The sequence below is a fragment of the Mytilus edulis genome, chromosome 14 (assembly GCF_963676685.1).
Source record: "Mytilus edulis chromosome 14, xbMytEdul2.2, whole genome shotgun sequence".
In the NCBI taxonomy this organism is placed as follows: Eukaryota; Metazoa; Mollusca; class Bivalvia; order Mytilida; family Mytilidae; genus Mytilus; species Mytilus edulis.
This window is the reverse complement of record NC_092357.1, coordinates 59,175,411-59,192,342: the sequence shown is the minus strand read 5'-3', so window position 1 is coordinate 59,192,342 and position 16,932 is coordinate 59,175,411. Positions and strand designations below refer to the sequence as shown.

At 35.1% G+C, this 16,932-nt stretch overlaps 1 protein-coding gene across 1 annotated transcript; it reads left to right on the top strand.

The window, feature by feature from the left end:
- The first annotated feature begins 8,929 nt into the window (after positions 1-8,929).
- LOC139503047 (nucleolar protein 58-like) lies at positions 8,930-14,018 on the top strand. The gene is made up of 6 exons (XM_071292721.1): positions 8,930-9,059; positions 9,173-9,372; positions 10,611-10,940; positions 11,273-11,325; positions 12,104-12,374; positions 13,594-14,018. Exons 2-6 carry the CDS (start codon positions 9,204-9,206, stop codon positions 13,932-13,934), a joined length of 1,164 nt encoding a protein of 387 aa, XP_071148822.1. The 5' UTR covers positions 8,930-9,059; positions 9,173-9,203; the 3' UTR covers positions 13,935-14,018.
- Positions 14,019-16,932: the final 2,914 nt, after the last annotated feature.

Sequence of the window (16,932 nt, the reverse complement as noted above, 5' to 3'; positions counted from 1 at the left end):
TTTCTGAGACTACTATAACACATAGCTTGTAAATGAGACTACTAGAACACATAGCTTGTATCTGAGACTACTATAACACATAGCTTGTTTCTGAGACTACTATAACACATAGCTTGTATCTGAGACTACTATAACACATAGCTTGACACATAGCTTGTATCTGAGACTACTTTAACACATAGCTTGTATCTGAGACTAGCATAACACATAGCTTGTATCTGAGACTACTATAATACATAGCTTGTATATGGGACTACTATAACACATATCTTGTATCTGAGAATACTATAACACATAGCTTGTTTCTGAGACTACTATAACACATATCTTGTATCTGAGACTACTATAACACATAGCTTGACACATAGCTTGTATCTGAGACTACTTTAACACATAGCTTGTATCTGAGACTAGCATAACACATAGCTTGTATCTGAGACTACTATAATACATAGCTTGTATCTGAGACTACTATAACACCTATCTTGTATCTGAGACTACTATACCACATAGCTTGTTTCTGAGACTACTATAACACATAGCTTGTATTTGAGACTACTAGAACACATAGCTTGTATCTGAGACTACTATAACACATAGCTTGTTTCTGAGACTACTATAACACATAGCTTTTATCTGAGACTACTATAACACATAGCTTGTATCTGAGACTTCTATAACACATAGCTTTTATCTGAGACTACTATAACAAATAGCTTGTATCTGAGACTACTACATGTATAACACATAACCTGTATCCGAGACTACTATACCACATAGCTTGTATCTGAGATGTATCTGAGACTGCTATAACACATAGCACGTATCTGAGACTACTATAACACATATCTTGTATCTGATACTACTATAACACAAAGCTTGTATCTGAGACTACTATAACACATAGCTTGTATCTGAGACTACTGCATGTATAACACATAGCTTGTATCTGAGACTACTATAACACATAGCTTGTATATGAGTCTACTATAACACATAGCTCGTATCTGAGACTACTATAACACATAGCTTGTATCTGAGACTACTATAACACATAGCTTGTATCTGAGACTACTTCATGTATAACACATAGCTTGTGTCTGAGACTACTATAACACATAGCTTGTATCTGAGACTACTTCATGTATAACACATAGCTTGTATCTGAGACTACTATAACACATAGCTTGTATCTGAAATGTATCTGAGACTACTATAACACATAGCTTGTATCTGAGACTACTATAACACATAGCTTGTATCTGAGACTACTATAACACATAGCTTGTTTCTGAGACTACTATAACACATAGCTTGTAAATGAGACTACTAGAACACATAGCTTGTATCCGAGACTACTATAACTCATAGCTTGTTTCTGAGACTACTATAACACATAGCTTGTACATGAGACTACTATAACACATAGCTTGTATCTGAGACTACTTTAACACATAGCTTGTATCTGAGACTAGCATAACACATAGCTTGTATCTGAGACTACTATAACACATAGCTTGTATATGGGACTACTATAACACATATCTTGTATCTGAGAATACTATAACACATATCTTGTATCTGAGACTACTATAACACATATCTTGTATCTGAGACTACTATAACACATAGCTTGTTTCTGAGACTACTATAACACATAGCTTGTATCTGAGATGTATCTGAGACTACTATAACACATAGCTTGTATCTGAGACTTCTATAACACATAGCTTTTATCTGAGACTACTATAACAAATAGCTTGTATCTGAGACTACTACATGTATAACACATAGCCTGTATCCGAGACTACTATACCACATAGCTTGTATCTGAGATGTATCTGAGACTGCTATAACACATAGCTCGTATCTGAGACTACTATAACACATATCTTGTATCTGAGACTACTATAACACACAGCTTGTATCTGAGACTACTATAACACATAGCTTGTATCTGAGACTACTATAACACATAGCTTGTATCTGAGACTACTACATGTATAACACATAGCTTGTATCTGAGACTTCTATAACACATAGCTTTTATCTGAGACTACTATAACAAATAGCTTGTATCTGAGACTACTACATGTATAACACATAGCCTGTATCCGAGACTACTATACCACATAGCTTGTATCTGAGATGTATCTGAGACTGCTATAACACATAGCTCGTATCTGAGACTACTATAACACATATCTTGTATCTGAGACTACTATAACACAAAGCTTGTATCTGAGACTACTATAACACATAGCTTGTATCTCAGACTACTATAACACATAGCTTGTATCTGAGACTACTACATGTATAACACATAGCTTGTATCTGAGACTACTATAACACATAGCATGTATGCAGATACATTATTTTGCGAAGTTTCTGACTGTCATATGTCTGTTGTCTTTGACCTTATTTTTATGGTTCAGTGGCTGCTTGAAGTGTCATGTGAGTTTCTCGATTACTATGAGTAATAAAAATACTATTTGTTATATTGGTTCCTTGCAATGCCTACATCGCTGGCAAGCAGACTTCGCCTGACCTTGACCTTATTTCATGAATCAGTCATCAGCATCAATGTTACGTGATCAGGTCCGTTTCTCAAATACGTATATATGGTGTATCGAATAATTGTTATGGGATACATGTCAGTCTGTCATGTTTTATCTGACCTTGACCTTATTTTCATGGTTCATTTGTTATTGTCAAGTTTTTGTGCTTTGCCATTTTTTTTTTCAAGTACTTTAAACAGTAAGTCAACTATGTTTGGTGTAAGGAATGATTGTAAAGTGTACGTGACGGTCTAGTGAGTATCGTGTGGCCTTTACCTCATTTTCATTGTTCAATATTAAGTATATGTTTTTGGTCTGTATTGTAGCAATATGACTGATACTCTTGGTGTATAGATTAATTATCAGGTGAACATTTCTCTATGGAAAATTTCTCTATGACAGTTATCATCTGACCTTGACCCCATTTGTATCGATTCATTGGTCAATTACATTTTTTCGGGTTCTGAATGTCAGAAACCTATGCTGTATTTAACAAATATCACAATCCGAATTCAGAGCTTGAATATTATTTATTTCATATCGGTTGAGAATAAGATTCTCTTATTGGATAAAAAGGGGTCACATGGCATTCATTATTCTTCAGTAATAAATTCCATCGGTCATTAACAGAAAAAAAAACGGACCAGAAAACCGATCGTTAACGAACTTTCACATGATAATGACCGGTGGGGCGTGGTTTCCGTCTGATATTGACCGCTAGGGCGTGATTTCTCTGTTTAGAGAGATTAACCTTTTATGAAACATGTTCCTGATTTTAATATTATATTTAAGTTGTTGAATTGTTTATTATATGTTTTCGTTAAATATAAAATTAAAGATAACTTGATTAATACTCATATACTGAAAAATTGCACTAAAATGAATGGCAGTATTACTACGACTGGTCTTCACTCTTTGTCATAGAAATCGTACAACTATTCGAGTTCGCTTTAGGCATTTTTAATATACAAGAATTTTCCAAAACATGGTTTCTCAATGAAATAAACATAATAGTTCTTGAAAAACTGGTCATTATCGTGATACATGGACTGCCCGTAGGACAGTGGTATTGACTGCGACAGCGATAATGACCTCGCCTTTGGCTAAGTCATTATCACTATCTTAGTCAATACCACTGTCCTGTGGGCAGTCCATATATCACGTTAATGACCAGTTTTTCAAGAACTATTATATAGGTCTATACTGCTCTAACTGGTCATGGTTCGACCTCTGCGGTCGTCAGTGACGGATCCAGAACTTTTCATATAATCAACTAAATTTTTCCCACGAAAGGGGTCCCAGCCCCCCCCCCCCCCCCCCCCCCCCCCCCCCCCCCCCCCCAGCGCCCTGGATCCGCCTATGGTCGAATCACATTGTGCCCATGAAACGTTTTATCTGGATTTTCCTTACTTTGTCATAATTATTTTTTATATTAATATTTGTTGTTGTAGCTATTTTATTTTCAAATTATTTTAATAAAGATATGAATATATTTTGATTTTTTAATTGTATACTGATCAGGTCCTCTGAATTTTCAGGTATTATAAATTGTAAAGTTTGTGATGTAAATAAACCTTTAGACTCGGTTAACCTTGTAAATCACTTCTTTATTGAATAATAATTGTCTTTTGTAGAGGATAAATGTACATATATTTCCTGAATCCAAGTGTAACATTTATTTTCAAAAACCAAGATAAAAGCAATCTTTCATGTTCTTCAGCTGTGTATTTGGGGAAAAAATATTTTTGAGACAATATTCCGATATTTCTTTTTAGCTCTCCCGGCCAAAACATTATTGGCGAGACCATGATCTAAGATTTCTTTTGAGCTCACCTGGCCCAATGGCTCATCACTTGGCGTCCAGTGTCAGATATCGTCTGTCAACTTTTACAAAAATCTTCTCCTCTGAAATTTTTGGGCCAAATTTAACAAACCTTTGCCACAACCATCATTTGAGTATCTAGTTTTAAAAATGGGTCTAATGACCTCGCCTGCCAACCAAGATGGCAAAAGAAGGCTAAAGAGAGAATACAGGTAAAACACAATTTTATATGACCTCAATCAAATTTTGGGTTCGTCTAATGCTATGATGTCTGTGTCCATGTTGGTAGCATCCGAAGATGCATACAAATTTGGTTTCTAGACAATATCTTGAGTAAATGTAAATGGATCCTTATAAAATTTTACCAGAAGGTTTAATACACCAAAAGGTAGATTGGAATTGATGTAAGGGGTTATAGTATACCAACAGTTAAGGAAGAAGGGGTCAACAACAAGGATTTTTGTAGTTTCTGGACAAAACATTTTTGTGATAGTATGTATCCCTCTGAACTTGTACCACAAAATATCGATATCAGAAAGGGAAGGCTGGGATTGATGTTAGAGGTTATTGCCTTATAGGTTAAGGAATTAGGAACCAAAAAGGGCCATAAACCACAAAGTGAAGGCTGAAATTGAGTTTAGGGGTAAAACTCCAAGGGGGTGTTCAAAAAGTGGGGAAAATTGTTTGGGGGGTTTGAAATTTTAAATTCTGTTGAAAGTTTCAAGAAGAAATCTCCAATTGCACAGTATAACACAAGAGCAAAAAAAAAAAAAAAAAAAAAACTTCAATTGTACAGTATTGTGCAATAAATAGCACAGTATTGGAGACAAAAGCAAGAAATCTTCTATTGCACAGAATTGCCCAACCACAAGAAATCTCCAATTGCACAGTATTGCGCAATAGCACAGGATTGTACAATAACAAAGTTGGGGGCAAAAGCAAGAAATCTTCTATTGCACAGTATTTCCAAATCACAAGAAGTCTTCAATTGCATGTAGTATTTGGCAGAAGCAAGAAATCTTTTATTGCACAGTATTGCCCAATTACAAGGATCTTCAATCGCACAGTATTGGACAAAAACAAGTAATCTTCTATTACACAGTATTGCACTACATCACAATATTGCCTAATCACAAGAGATCTCCAATTGCACAGTAATGCACAAAAGCAAGAAATCTTCAATTGTACAGTATTGGGCAAAAGCAAGAAATCTTCTATTGCACAATATTGCGCTATAGCACAGTATTGTCCAATCACAAGAAATCTACAATTGCACAGTATTCGGCAAGAGCAAGAAATCTTCTATTGCACAATATTGCGCTATAGCACAGTATTGTCCAATCACAAGAAATCTACAATTGCACAGTATTCGGCAAGAGCAAGAAATCTTCTATTGTTACGGAGTCATGATTGCAACTGCACAGTATTGTGCAATAGCTCATAATTGTTCAATTCCATAGGATTGTACAATTGCACAGGATTGTACAATAGCACAGGATTTAACAATTTCACAGGATTTAACAATTTCACAGGATTAAACAATAGCACAATATTATATAATAACACAGCCTTGTACAATTCGTTTATTGTTTTAACATAAATCAGGTAATTAGTCTCGTTTAAATGGGATTCATTTTTGTCATTCCTGGAACACTTTAGCTTGCTATATGGTACGAAAATTGCTCAGTTGAAGACTTTATGTCGACCTACGGTTGCTTCAATCCACGTACTTTGGTATCTAGCAAATCATTGGTATTCATTTCACGTCACCTTATTTCATAGGTATGCTATCATTTAAAAAGTAATTGGCAGCTTAGCGTTTTCAAAAAGCAGTGACCGGCCCCGGCAAAATAGCAAATTTGTTATTTGACCGGCACAAATCTTAGTAAAATCTATGGTTAAATATCCTGCCATGTCATAAAAAAGTGGTATTTAAAACTACATCATAAAACAGACATGACAGACAGTATTAAAAGTCTTTTGATATGAATTTCAAATGGACTTAACATTTGCAATTGTTACAAAACAAATTATTTGCCCCGGTCCTTTGGAAGAACTACACATTACACTGGTTTCCTTTGAATCTGCGTCATATGTGCATATGTTACATATGTAGATAGGTATATATAAAAAAGAAGATGTGGTATGATTGCCAATGAGACAACTCTCGACAAGAGACCAAAATGACACAGAAATTAACAATTATAGGTAGATGTACGGCCTTCAACATGAGCAAAGCCCATAAAGCATAGTCAGCTATAAAATGCCCCGAAATGACAATGTAAAACAATACCTTTAATGTCATTTGTTCGATTGACTTCTCCAGTTCCTCTATCATATCGCTTTTCCTTGAAGGTCTTCTGTAGTAGGAACCTATGTAAATTGGGTAGCTGCCTTGAACAGTAAGTGTTGCCCAGACTATCTCACAATCAGTTTATATATTAATCACTGTTGTTATGAGTTCACTTATAGCAGCTATGAACACTCCACTCTCCCTCTGAATAACATCTAATATCTGTTGATATTGAATTTATTCGCCACCAGTAGCTTCGGATGCAAGACTTGCAATTTGCTGTAACAGTATTTTTGTCTCCCTGTATTATGTGCTTTGATTTTTATAGTTCGTTCTTATGTTGTACTGTTATATCACTGTCCCAGGTTAGGGGGAGGGCTGGGATCCCAATAACATGTTTAACCCCGCCACATTATTTATGTATGTGTCTGTCCCAAGCCAGGGGCCTGTAATTCAGTGGTTGTCGTGTGTTACATATTTGTTTTCGTTCATTTTTTATATATAAAAATAAGGCCGTTAGTTTTCTCGTTTGAATTGTTTTACTTTGTCATATCGGGGCCTTTTAAAGCGGACTATGCGGTATGGGCTTTGCTCCTTGTTTAAGACAGTACGGTGACATATAGTTTTTAATGTCTGTGTCATTTTGGTCTATTGTGGAGAGTTGTCTCATTGGCAATTATACCACATCTTCTTTTTTTTTTTTTAAATTTGAGACATTTTCCTCACTCTTTTTGGTGTGCATATGATAGAACACATAGAATATATTTAATTTAAGTTTAAGTGTTGATATGAGTATCAGTAAACAAAGTTTTTTAAGTATAAAATTTCGATATTTAATTATTAATCTTCCATTTTAATTCCAGTATAAAGATATAATTTAATCAGACCCAGTTAAGTAGCAAATTTGCTATTTTGCCGGTGCCGGTCAAATAGCCACTGCCTTTTTAAAAATATTTGAAAAAAATGAAAATGCCGAAGAGTTACGTACCCCTTTATACCCTTACTTTCCCTATGAATCTGTCACTGCTGAATAACATTTTGAATCTATGGGTAAATGTTTAAGAAGTAGAAAAGGCAACAAGATTACACACGGTACAATTGAGTTGAAGTAAAGCAGACTAACACAAAGACGAAAAGATTTCCAGCGTACAACACTACACAGAATATTACAGATGCAATGTACAACAGGGAAAAGAAAATAATAATTTTGATAAAAACTAGAAGTACTGCGCGATCAGAACTAACAAAATTATACCCCAACGCCTTGCAAAAGTTACAATTGGCAGGGAAACCCCAAAACCATTATGATGAAATAAAAGAGGTCGCATGTATATGATTAAGATTGTGATAAAGTTAGATAAATTCAGGAACATATATATATATATACTGTTCCTAGATAAATTGTAATAAGGGGTTTAAAAGGAGTAACGAATGAAAAAATATCGGTAGACCAAACATTATGCAATGGCAAGGTTCTTTACTAAGAATAATCCGCGCCCCTCCACAATCCCCCAAAATAAACGTTGAACGAATACAAAATCATTATATGGTTAAGATTTCTTTTTAAGTTTGAATAGAGGTTTAGGAGGAAAGGCGGAGACATCATCATTTTATTATTATGTGCAGATATGATGTCATTTAAAATTAAACAAAAAATGTATTCAAATGACAAAATGATATGATAAGGTGCAAAAACAAATAATGTCAATAGTATTTAGTAAAAAAAAATGTATGTAAATTTTATATCCGCATCTGCTGGGGAAAAATGTAATTTTTGAGTAGCAGATGCGGATACAAAATTCATACAATAACGAACGGACAAACAAATATACAGACGGAATCCTTTGTGACTCTAAAAGGTGAGATATATAATTAACTATGTACTAACAATTCAGAAATGAAATGAAAATGTATCATCTTTATACCACAAAATAGGAATCTGAGAAAGTCCGAAAAAACTTTGCTCTTGTGAGGAACCATTTTACTTCGAAAAAAAGGGGATAGTAAAAAAGGTATTCTTACATGTATTGCCAAATTGATGGAACAAATATTCTTCTGTTCAATCACAATCAGAGGACAAAAAAAAGTATTCTAAATCCAGATGTTCCCCATTCCTTATATAGTGTTAAATTTTGAGCAAATAATTTAATTGATAGCGTTAAAAAAATAAATACAATTTTCTGACTCAAACAAAAAGCCCACCCCTTTTAAAGTATATTGGTTGCTCCCTATAGTGACTATCCTATTCATCGACGTCATAAACATCTCTTCTGACAACGTTATCGTCGATGTATCGTCGATAAATTGCACAAGGATACATTTTTAGACGTCTTAATTGATCTCGTGCAGCATTTCTGAAGAAAATAGACTTCGTAAGCGGAGAGTGGTAAGTTACTTCAAAGTATTTTTCTCAAGTTCTTTGTTTTGTTGTTCAAATTTTTAAAGGGGGTAACGGGAAGGGGTTAAAACGGATTTCATAATGCTTTTTTTAATTTTCAGTTGACTCAACAATCAACAGGACAACTTCAGTATGGAGTGGACAGCAGAAAAAGAAGAAAAAGTACATAAAGTAGTAGCTGGGTTCAGTGAAGCAATCATTTGTGTTGGGACATTTGAATTCACATACGAACAGTGGGCAAATGTAGAAGGAGACATAAGAGCAGCTGAGGATAGGGAATCTGCTCTGATAAAGGAGTTAGGTATGTCAGTAAGTAATCTCCCACCCCTGAGGATAGGGAATCTGCCCTGATAAAGGAGTTAGGTATGTCAGTAAGTAATCTCCCACCCCCGAGGATAGGGAATCTGCCCTGATAAAGGAGTTAGGTATGTCAGTTATCTCCCTCCCCTGTTATAGCTGAGGATAGAGAATCTGCCCTGATAAAGGAGTTAAGTATGTCAGTAATCTCCCTCCCCTGAGGATAGGGAATCTGCCCTGATAAAGGAGTTAGGTATGTCAGTACTCTCCCTCCCCTGAGGATAGGGAATCTGCCCTGATAAAGGAGTTAGGTATGTCAGTACTCTCCCTCCCCTGAGGATAGGGAATCTGCCCTGATAAAGGAGTTAGGTATGTCAGTACTCTCCCTCCCCTGAGGATAGGGAATCTGCCCTGATAAAGGAGTTAGGTATGTCAGTAATCTCCCTCCCCTGAGGATAGGGAATCTGCCCTGATAAAGGAGTTAGGTATGTCAGTAATCTCCCTCCCCTGAGGATACGGAATCTGCCCTGATAAAGGAGTTAGGTATGTCAGTAATCTCCCTCCCCTGAGGATAGGGTTTCTGCCCTGATAAAGGAGTTAGGTATGTCAGTAATCTCCCACCCCTGAGGATAGGGAATCTGCCCTGATAAAGGAGTTAGGTATGTCAGTAATCTCCCACCCCTGAGATAAGGAATCTGCCCTGATAAAGGAGTTAGGTATGTCAGTAATCTCCCTCCCCTGAGGATACGGAATCTGCCCTGATAAAGGAGTTAGGTATGTCAGTAATCTCCCTCCCCTGAGGATAGGGTTTCTGCCCTGATAAAGGAGTTAGGTATGTCAGTAATCTCCCACCACTGAGGATAGGGAATCTGCCCTGATAAAGGAGTTAGGTATGTCAGTTATCTCCCTCCCCTGTCATAGCTGAGGATAGGGAATCTGCCCTGATAAAGGAGTTAGGTATGTCAGTAATCTCCCACCCCTGTCATTGCTTACACTTCTGAATGTAATACAAAATTGTCTATTATAATCATTTCGAACTGCTTATATTTCTCGTAACCGTAGACCAAATCTTGTCAAAATTGTATTTATACGAAATGTTAATTTTCCAGATAATTTTCTTGAGTTGTTAGGTTGTTGTCTAATTAATTTTTGAAATGTACCTGCTTTCGCCTTAATATATGTCTCTGGCAGCACTAAATGTACAAGAAAATTAAAATCATACTCTCGTGTTGCTCTATTTAGACAAATTAAAAGAACATGGCACAACCGAAAAAGAAGAATTAGAAAGGGAAGAATATGGGTTGAATGTTCAAGACGACACTGGTGATATATCTGACGAATTGAAAGACTTGGACGAGGCATTAGACGTGGCAGAACAACAGATGGCATCTATAAGATCAGAACGTCAAGGTGCACCTATGAGTGTAGCAGAGCAACAAGAGGCATTAATTAGAGCAGAACATGAAGAGGAATCGTTGAGTGCACCAGAACAGCTAGAGGCATCTGCGAGTGCAACACAAGAGGAATCTATGAATGTAGAAGAACAAAAAGAGGCATACATGAAATTAGCAGGTAATGACATAATTTCTTAATTCCATTTCCACTTGTTTTATTTTAATAGTTTTAATTCTGATTTATCTTCATAAACAGTTTTACCTTAATATGTCCGTGTTTTTTGTTGATTTTTTTTACTCTTACCTGAAAAGTAGCATATTTTCTGTTAGTATATATAAAAAATTGTTAAGCCGTTTTCGGTGTTTTTGTTAGAGAATGAAAATCCTTATCATCATTGGCTGGATCTGTAAATCTTATGTTATCTTGTCAGGTTTTTTTTATAGTTTAAAAAAAAAAAAAAAAATGAAAATGACAATATAGTTATATTCATGAGGGTATTTTATTTTTAGATGTTTTAGGACCAACAGAAAAATCGCCAAAGAATGCCGGATATCTTTTCCAGGTACAATACAACATTTAAGAAATAAGTCCTGGGGGTTTGAGCTATTCTGATCTGTCCACGGTTTTGCACTTTTTGCTTAATATTTTACCACGAGCGACAGTGCTCTATTGTTTGTATTGATTTGTGTCTTTTACTTCTTCGGGTCACAAGGGTTACTGAGGAAAAGAAATATGGCCGCTTATTGTTCTTCCGACCGGCAGTAAAAACGCTTGCCAAAGTGGGGCTTCAGTTTGGCTGTGCGGGATGTATCAAGTACACAGCCAAATCCGATCAGAATGGGGACGCTAAATCCGATGCCTTGTGTAAATAAAGTGACATTCTCTCTACACGTTAAGAACCCTTGCAACAACAACAACTGTTTGAGGGTCCATAGGTGGCCTGTTACACGTCAACATTTCTGTCCCTATCCAAATACCCTCTATTCCAATGGCAATCCAAATTTCTCCGACCATCATTCCGGATGGCCTCTTTTACAAGACCTACCTAGTATTGTATTAATTGTCAACTCGTTCTCGTCCAGAACATGCATGACATATTTGCCACTGGACGTTAAGCAACTATCAATCAATCAATTTATTTCTTCGGCGTAGTCAGAATGCATAGTTGGTGGGATCTTGTATACTGTCCAATATGTTTGGTATACTTCCTGTTATGCTTTTAAGGTTTGATGAGATATGGTTTATAGATATTTTCCCCAAAACACAATACATGTGAAAATGTAACATGTTGTACAACTATATTTTAACAATTATATATACATGTTGTGATATTTTCATAGGATATTGTCAAGAATTCTAAACAGAATGGAGCTAATAGCAAACAATCAAAAAAGGACAAAAAGAGGATAAAAAAAAATATTAAGAAAGACGAGAAATTAAGAGAAAAAATTGCTAAAAAAGAGGAAAAAGTTGTACAGTTGCACTTAAAGTTGGTAGATCAAATTATGAAAAGGTACAACAAGGATGTCAAAGTACAACGAGAAAAGGAAGAACAGAGGAGAAAGAAGATTGTCAAGATTGAGATAAAAGCTCAAAAGATGTTGGAGAAAGGTATTCATTTTATTGAAATGTACACTTCCAGGTTTTTTTCCTTAAACGATTCTATATGGACGCCTTTGACAGGACGAGTAATATTTTCAAATGTCAGGACATGCTAATGATTCTTGCGGGGAACAAAAAATAGTACAAACTAGAATTTTTTTATTATTGGGGTTCGTGTTGTTTATTCTTTAGTTTTCTATGTTGTGTCATGTGTACTATTGTTTTTCTGTTTGTCTTTTTCATTTTTAGCCATGGCGTTGTCAGTTTGTTTTCGATTTATGAGTTTGACTGTCATATCTTTCGTCCCTCTTTTAATATGTGTAAATACGAAATATAATCATATATATATATAATCACATCTTTGCATGCTTCAATCTTATTAATTAATATATAAGTTCGCATCACTTGCTCCTCGGTTTTTTATATGTCGCCGTGTGTATAAAAAATCGAGGAGCAAGTGATGCAAACTTATTTTAATAAAATTGTGCATGTTTCTAAAGCGGTTATTGAATTAAAAATTGGCATGCTGTTTTTGTTTCTATTGCACACTAATAAATTTTAAAATTTAAAAAGTACAACAAAAGCTAATTAAATTGTTAAAATTTCAGTTCGTTGCCAGTTTCATTTTAGTGCAATATATATTGTACTGTTTCATATTTGAATAGCAGCTTTTTCTTTGTCAAACATGACTTTATGCATAGTAAAACAGGATTAAATAAACCTGTCCCAAGTCAGGAGCCTCTGGCCTTTGTTAGTCTTGTATTATTTTAACTTTTAGTTTCTTGTGTGCAATTTGGAGTTTAGTATGGTGTTTATTGTCACTGAACCAGTATATTTGTTTAGGGGTCAGCTGAAGGACGCCTCCGGGTGACCTTCTGCTGTTGTCTGCTCTATGGTCGGGTTGTTGTCTCTTTGGCACATTCCCCATTTCCATTCTCAATTTTATTAAATAGCGGATACCAAGTTAATACTGAACTAAATTTTGAATGCAAAAATAGAAAAAAAAACATTTTTGTTTATTGGTCTTTAATCAATAAATGGTCTCATTTAATACTTTCCCTAGTTTAATATTATGATTTTTTAAATGCATGATATACTAACACTTGTAAAATTAAAATTGAGAATGGAAATGGGGAATGTGCCAAAGAGACAACAACCCGACCATTGAAAAAAAAAACAACAGCAGAAGGTCACCAACAGGTCTTCAATGTAACACTTGTGTTTACAGAAATGAAGAGGATAATGAAAGTAGATGCAAAAGATGAAAAGAAGAAAAAGACCCCCATTATGGTTGAAAAGGACAAAAAACATGATACAAAGAAAGAGACAGAGAATAATAAGGGTCAGGAGATGAAAGAGGCACGCAATAAAGATGGTGTAAAGGCTATGGAGAAAAACAAAACAAAGAAAGAGGCAAAGAAAAACAAAGATGAAAAGAAGAAAGAGTCCCAAACCATGGAAAACATTGATAATGACGGAAAGAAAAACTCAGTTTCAGCAAACATTCAGGCATTTTTGCGAATCTTTTCTTGCAACAAACATCAGAAAAAGGATGAAGCTGTAGTTTGATATATCGTTTTTTGTATTATACCAACTTTTCTTTATTTTCATCACTGTGTTTTGTATTATATTAAATTTTCTATATTTTTGTTATCTCTGTTTTTCATATTTTTTTCTGAATGAGACATCAAAATGGAATTATGCGTTTATATAAAGGGTCGACACGATTGGACCTGCCTGAAGAAAGATTTAATGACATATAAGTTATATCATTTATTAATTAACAAAGATTTTAAGTTTTGCTACTGAAGTGGTCGACGGTTCTCCGGCTTCCTCCACAAATTACCACAACAACTCCTCGTATACAGGTACATAACAGGAAAACAGTAAAAGTGATGCCACAAAAAAAAAACGAACATGATTTGTGTTTGGTGGTAATATGCATTGTTGGTGACCTTCTGCTGTTGTCTGCTCTATGGTCCGGTTGTTGTCTCTTTGGCACATTCCCCATTTCCATTCTCAATTTTATTGTGTCTAATCTTTTTATATCTTGATTGAGGCAAAGTAAAGTTAGAATGCTGAAAAGACATATTCAGCATAATCATTGTTTCCAAATACAAGAACATAACAAGAGAAAAGTAAAAAAGGCGTCACCAAAACTCGGCCTTCATATGTGTTTTTTGGTAGTGAGAAAACAATGTACAGGGTCGGGTGCTCGGATAAGTGCTATTTTCAGTCTGTTTATATGTACGGGATCGGACAGCTTTCTTTTCCTTGTTGGGTTGCGGAGTTTGATAAGATGTGAACTCGGAATGTTAATAACTACATACGGACCATCAAAAATTGGTTGAAATTTTCTTCCTACACCAGTAGGTTCACGTTGTAAATAAACATAGTCGCCAATTGATAATTTTAATTTATTAGTTTTCAAATTCTCCTTTTCCTCCATTTGTAAGCCGGGTGCGATAGCATGTTGGATACTATTTCATGTATTGTATTTAATTTACAAGTGAGTTCCTGAAAATACGTACGCATATCTACGGGTATGTCTTTGAAAGATGCGCTATTATATTGTATGAGCGGAAAATTTGGGCTTTTCCCATAGAGTATTTCAAATGAAGAAAAATCAATGCTGTTGTTTACAGACGAGTTCATTGAAAATGTAACGGAATGTAGTTCGTTTTCCCATGATTTTCCTTTTAGAACATGAGTTGTTAAACGTTCTGCTAACGTTCGATGTTGGCGTTCACACGATCCTAAGCAATGATGGGCAAAGGCTGGCGTGAACTCCTGTGTTACTTCAAGCAATTTACATAATTCGGCTGTACACTTATTGGTAAATTCACTACCGCGATCCGATATTAAAGTTTGGCACAGTCCATAAGTAGTAAACATCCTGTAAATTGCGTGTTTCACATACGGTTATGGGATTTTTATTTCGCAACGGGTATATGCAAGTAATAGTTTTGTGAACATATCAACCGCTGTAAACACATATATATTTCCATTAGCAGAAACTGGATAAGGGCCACATAGCACGGTCTATCTTAAATATTTATCTCTTTTGAAATGAAATTAAAAAAAAAATGTAACACTGAAGTTGATTAATAAAGATACTATTACGTGTATTTCTGTATTGGCCTTGTCTATTGGGCCTCGGTCAGCTGTATTGGCCTATGGCTTCGTCTCAGGCCAATATAGAAATACTTACGTAATAATATCATAGTCCCTTTCTAGTAATACCATTATATTTATTTTGAATTGAAATGCAAGTGATATCTTTCATATATTATAAGGTCGTTGTTCTCAGGTCCCATGGTATTTTTTATATAGGGTTGACTGTATGTTGTCAATGGAAACATTATAAACCTTTCATGTCTCACCTGTTTATAACACTAATAATGAAAAGGGAATTCGACAACATCATAGATGTTTTACACAACTATTACTCGTTTAGTCATGGTTGTATACTAGTATTAGATTCCCGTACTTTCCTCCAGCGCTTATATGGCTTGGAAAAAATATATATAACTAGAGGCTCTAAAGAGCCTGTGTCGCTCACCTTGGTCTATGTAAAATTGAGAATGGAAATGGGGAATGTGTCAAAGAGACAACAACCCGACCAAATAAAAAACAACAGCAGAGGGTCACCAACAATGTGCAATGTGCATATTAAACAAAGGACACAGATGGATTCATGACAAAATTGTGTTTTGCTGATAGTGATGTGTTTGTAGATCTTACTTTACTGAACATTCTTGGTACTTAGAATTTTCTCTATCTATAATAAACTTGGACCTTTAGATACAGTGAAAAATATTTTGTAAAAATTTACAAAAATTTACCAAATTAGTGAAAATTGTTAAAAATTGAATAAAATGGGCAACAACTCCTTAAGGGGTCAACTGACGATTTTGGTCATGTTGACTTATTTCTAGATCTTATTTAGCTGAACATTATTGCTGTTTACAAGTTATCTCTATCTGTAACAATATTCAAGATAATAACCAAAAACAGCAAAATTTCCTTAAAATTACTAATTCAGGGGCAGCAACCCAACAACAGGTTATCCAATTTATCTGAAAATTTCAAGGCAGATAGATCTTGACCTGTTACACAATTTTATCCCGTCAGATTTGCTCTAAATGCTTTGGTTTTTGAGTTATAAGCCCAAAACTGCATTTTACCCCTATGTTCTATTTTTAGCCATGGCGGCCATCTTGGATGGTTGGCCGGGTCACCGGACACATTTTTTAAACAAGATACCCCAATGATGATTTTGGCCAAGTTTGGTGTAATTTGGCCAAGTAGTTTCAGAGGAGAAGATGTAAAAGATTACTAAGATTTACGAAAAATGGTTAAAAATTGACTATTAAGGGCAATAACTCCTAAAGGGGTCAACTGACAATTTCGGTCATGTTAACTTATTTGTAAATCTTTTTTTGCTGAACATTATTGCTGTTTACAGTTTATCTCTATCTATAATAATATTCAAGATAATAACCAAAAACAGCAAAATTTCATTAAAATTACTTATTCTGGGGCAGCAACCCAAAACCGGGTTGTC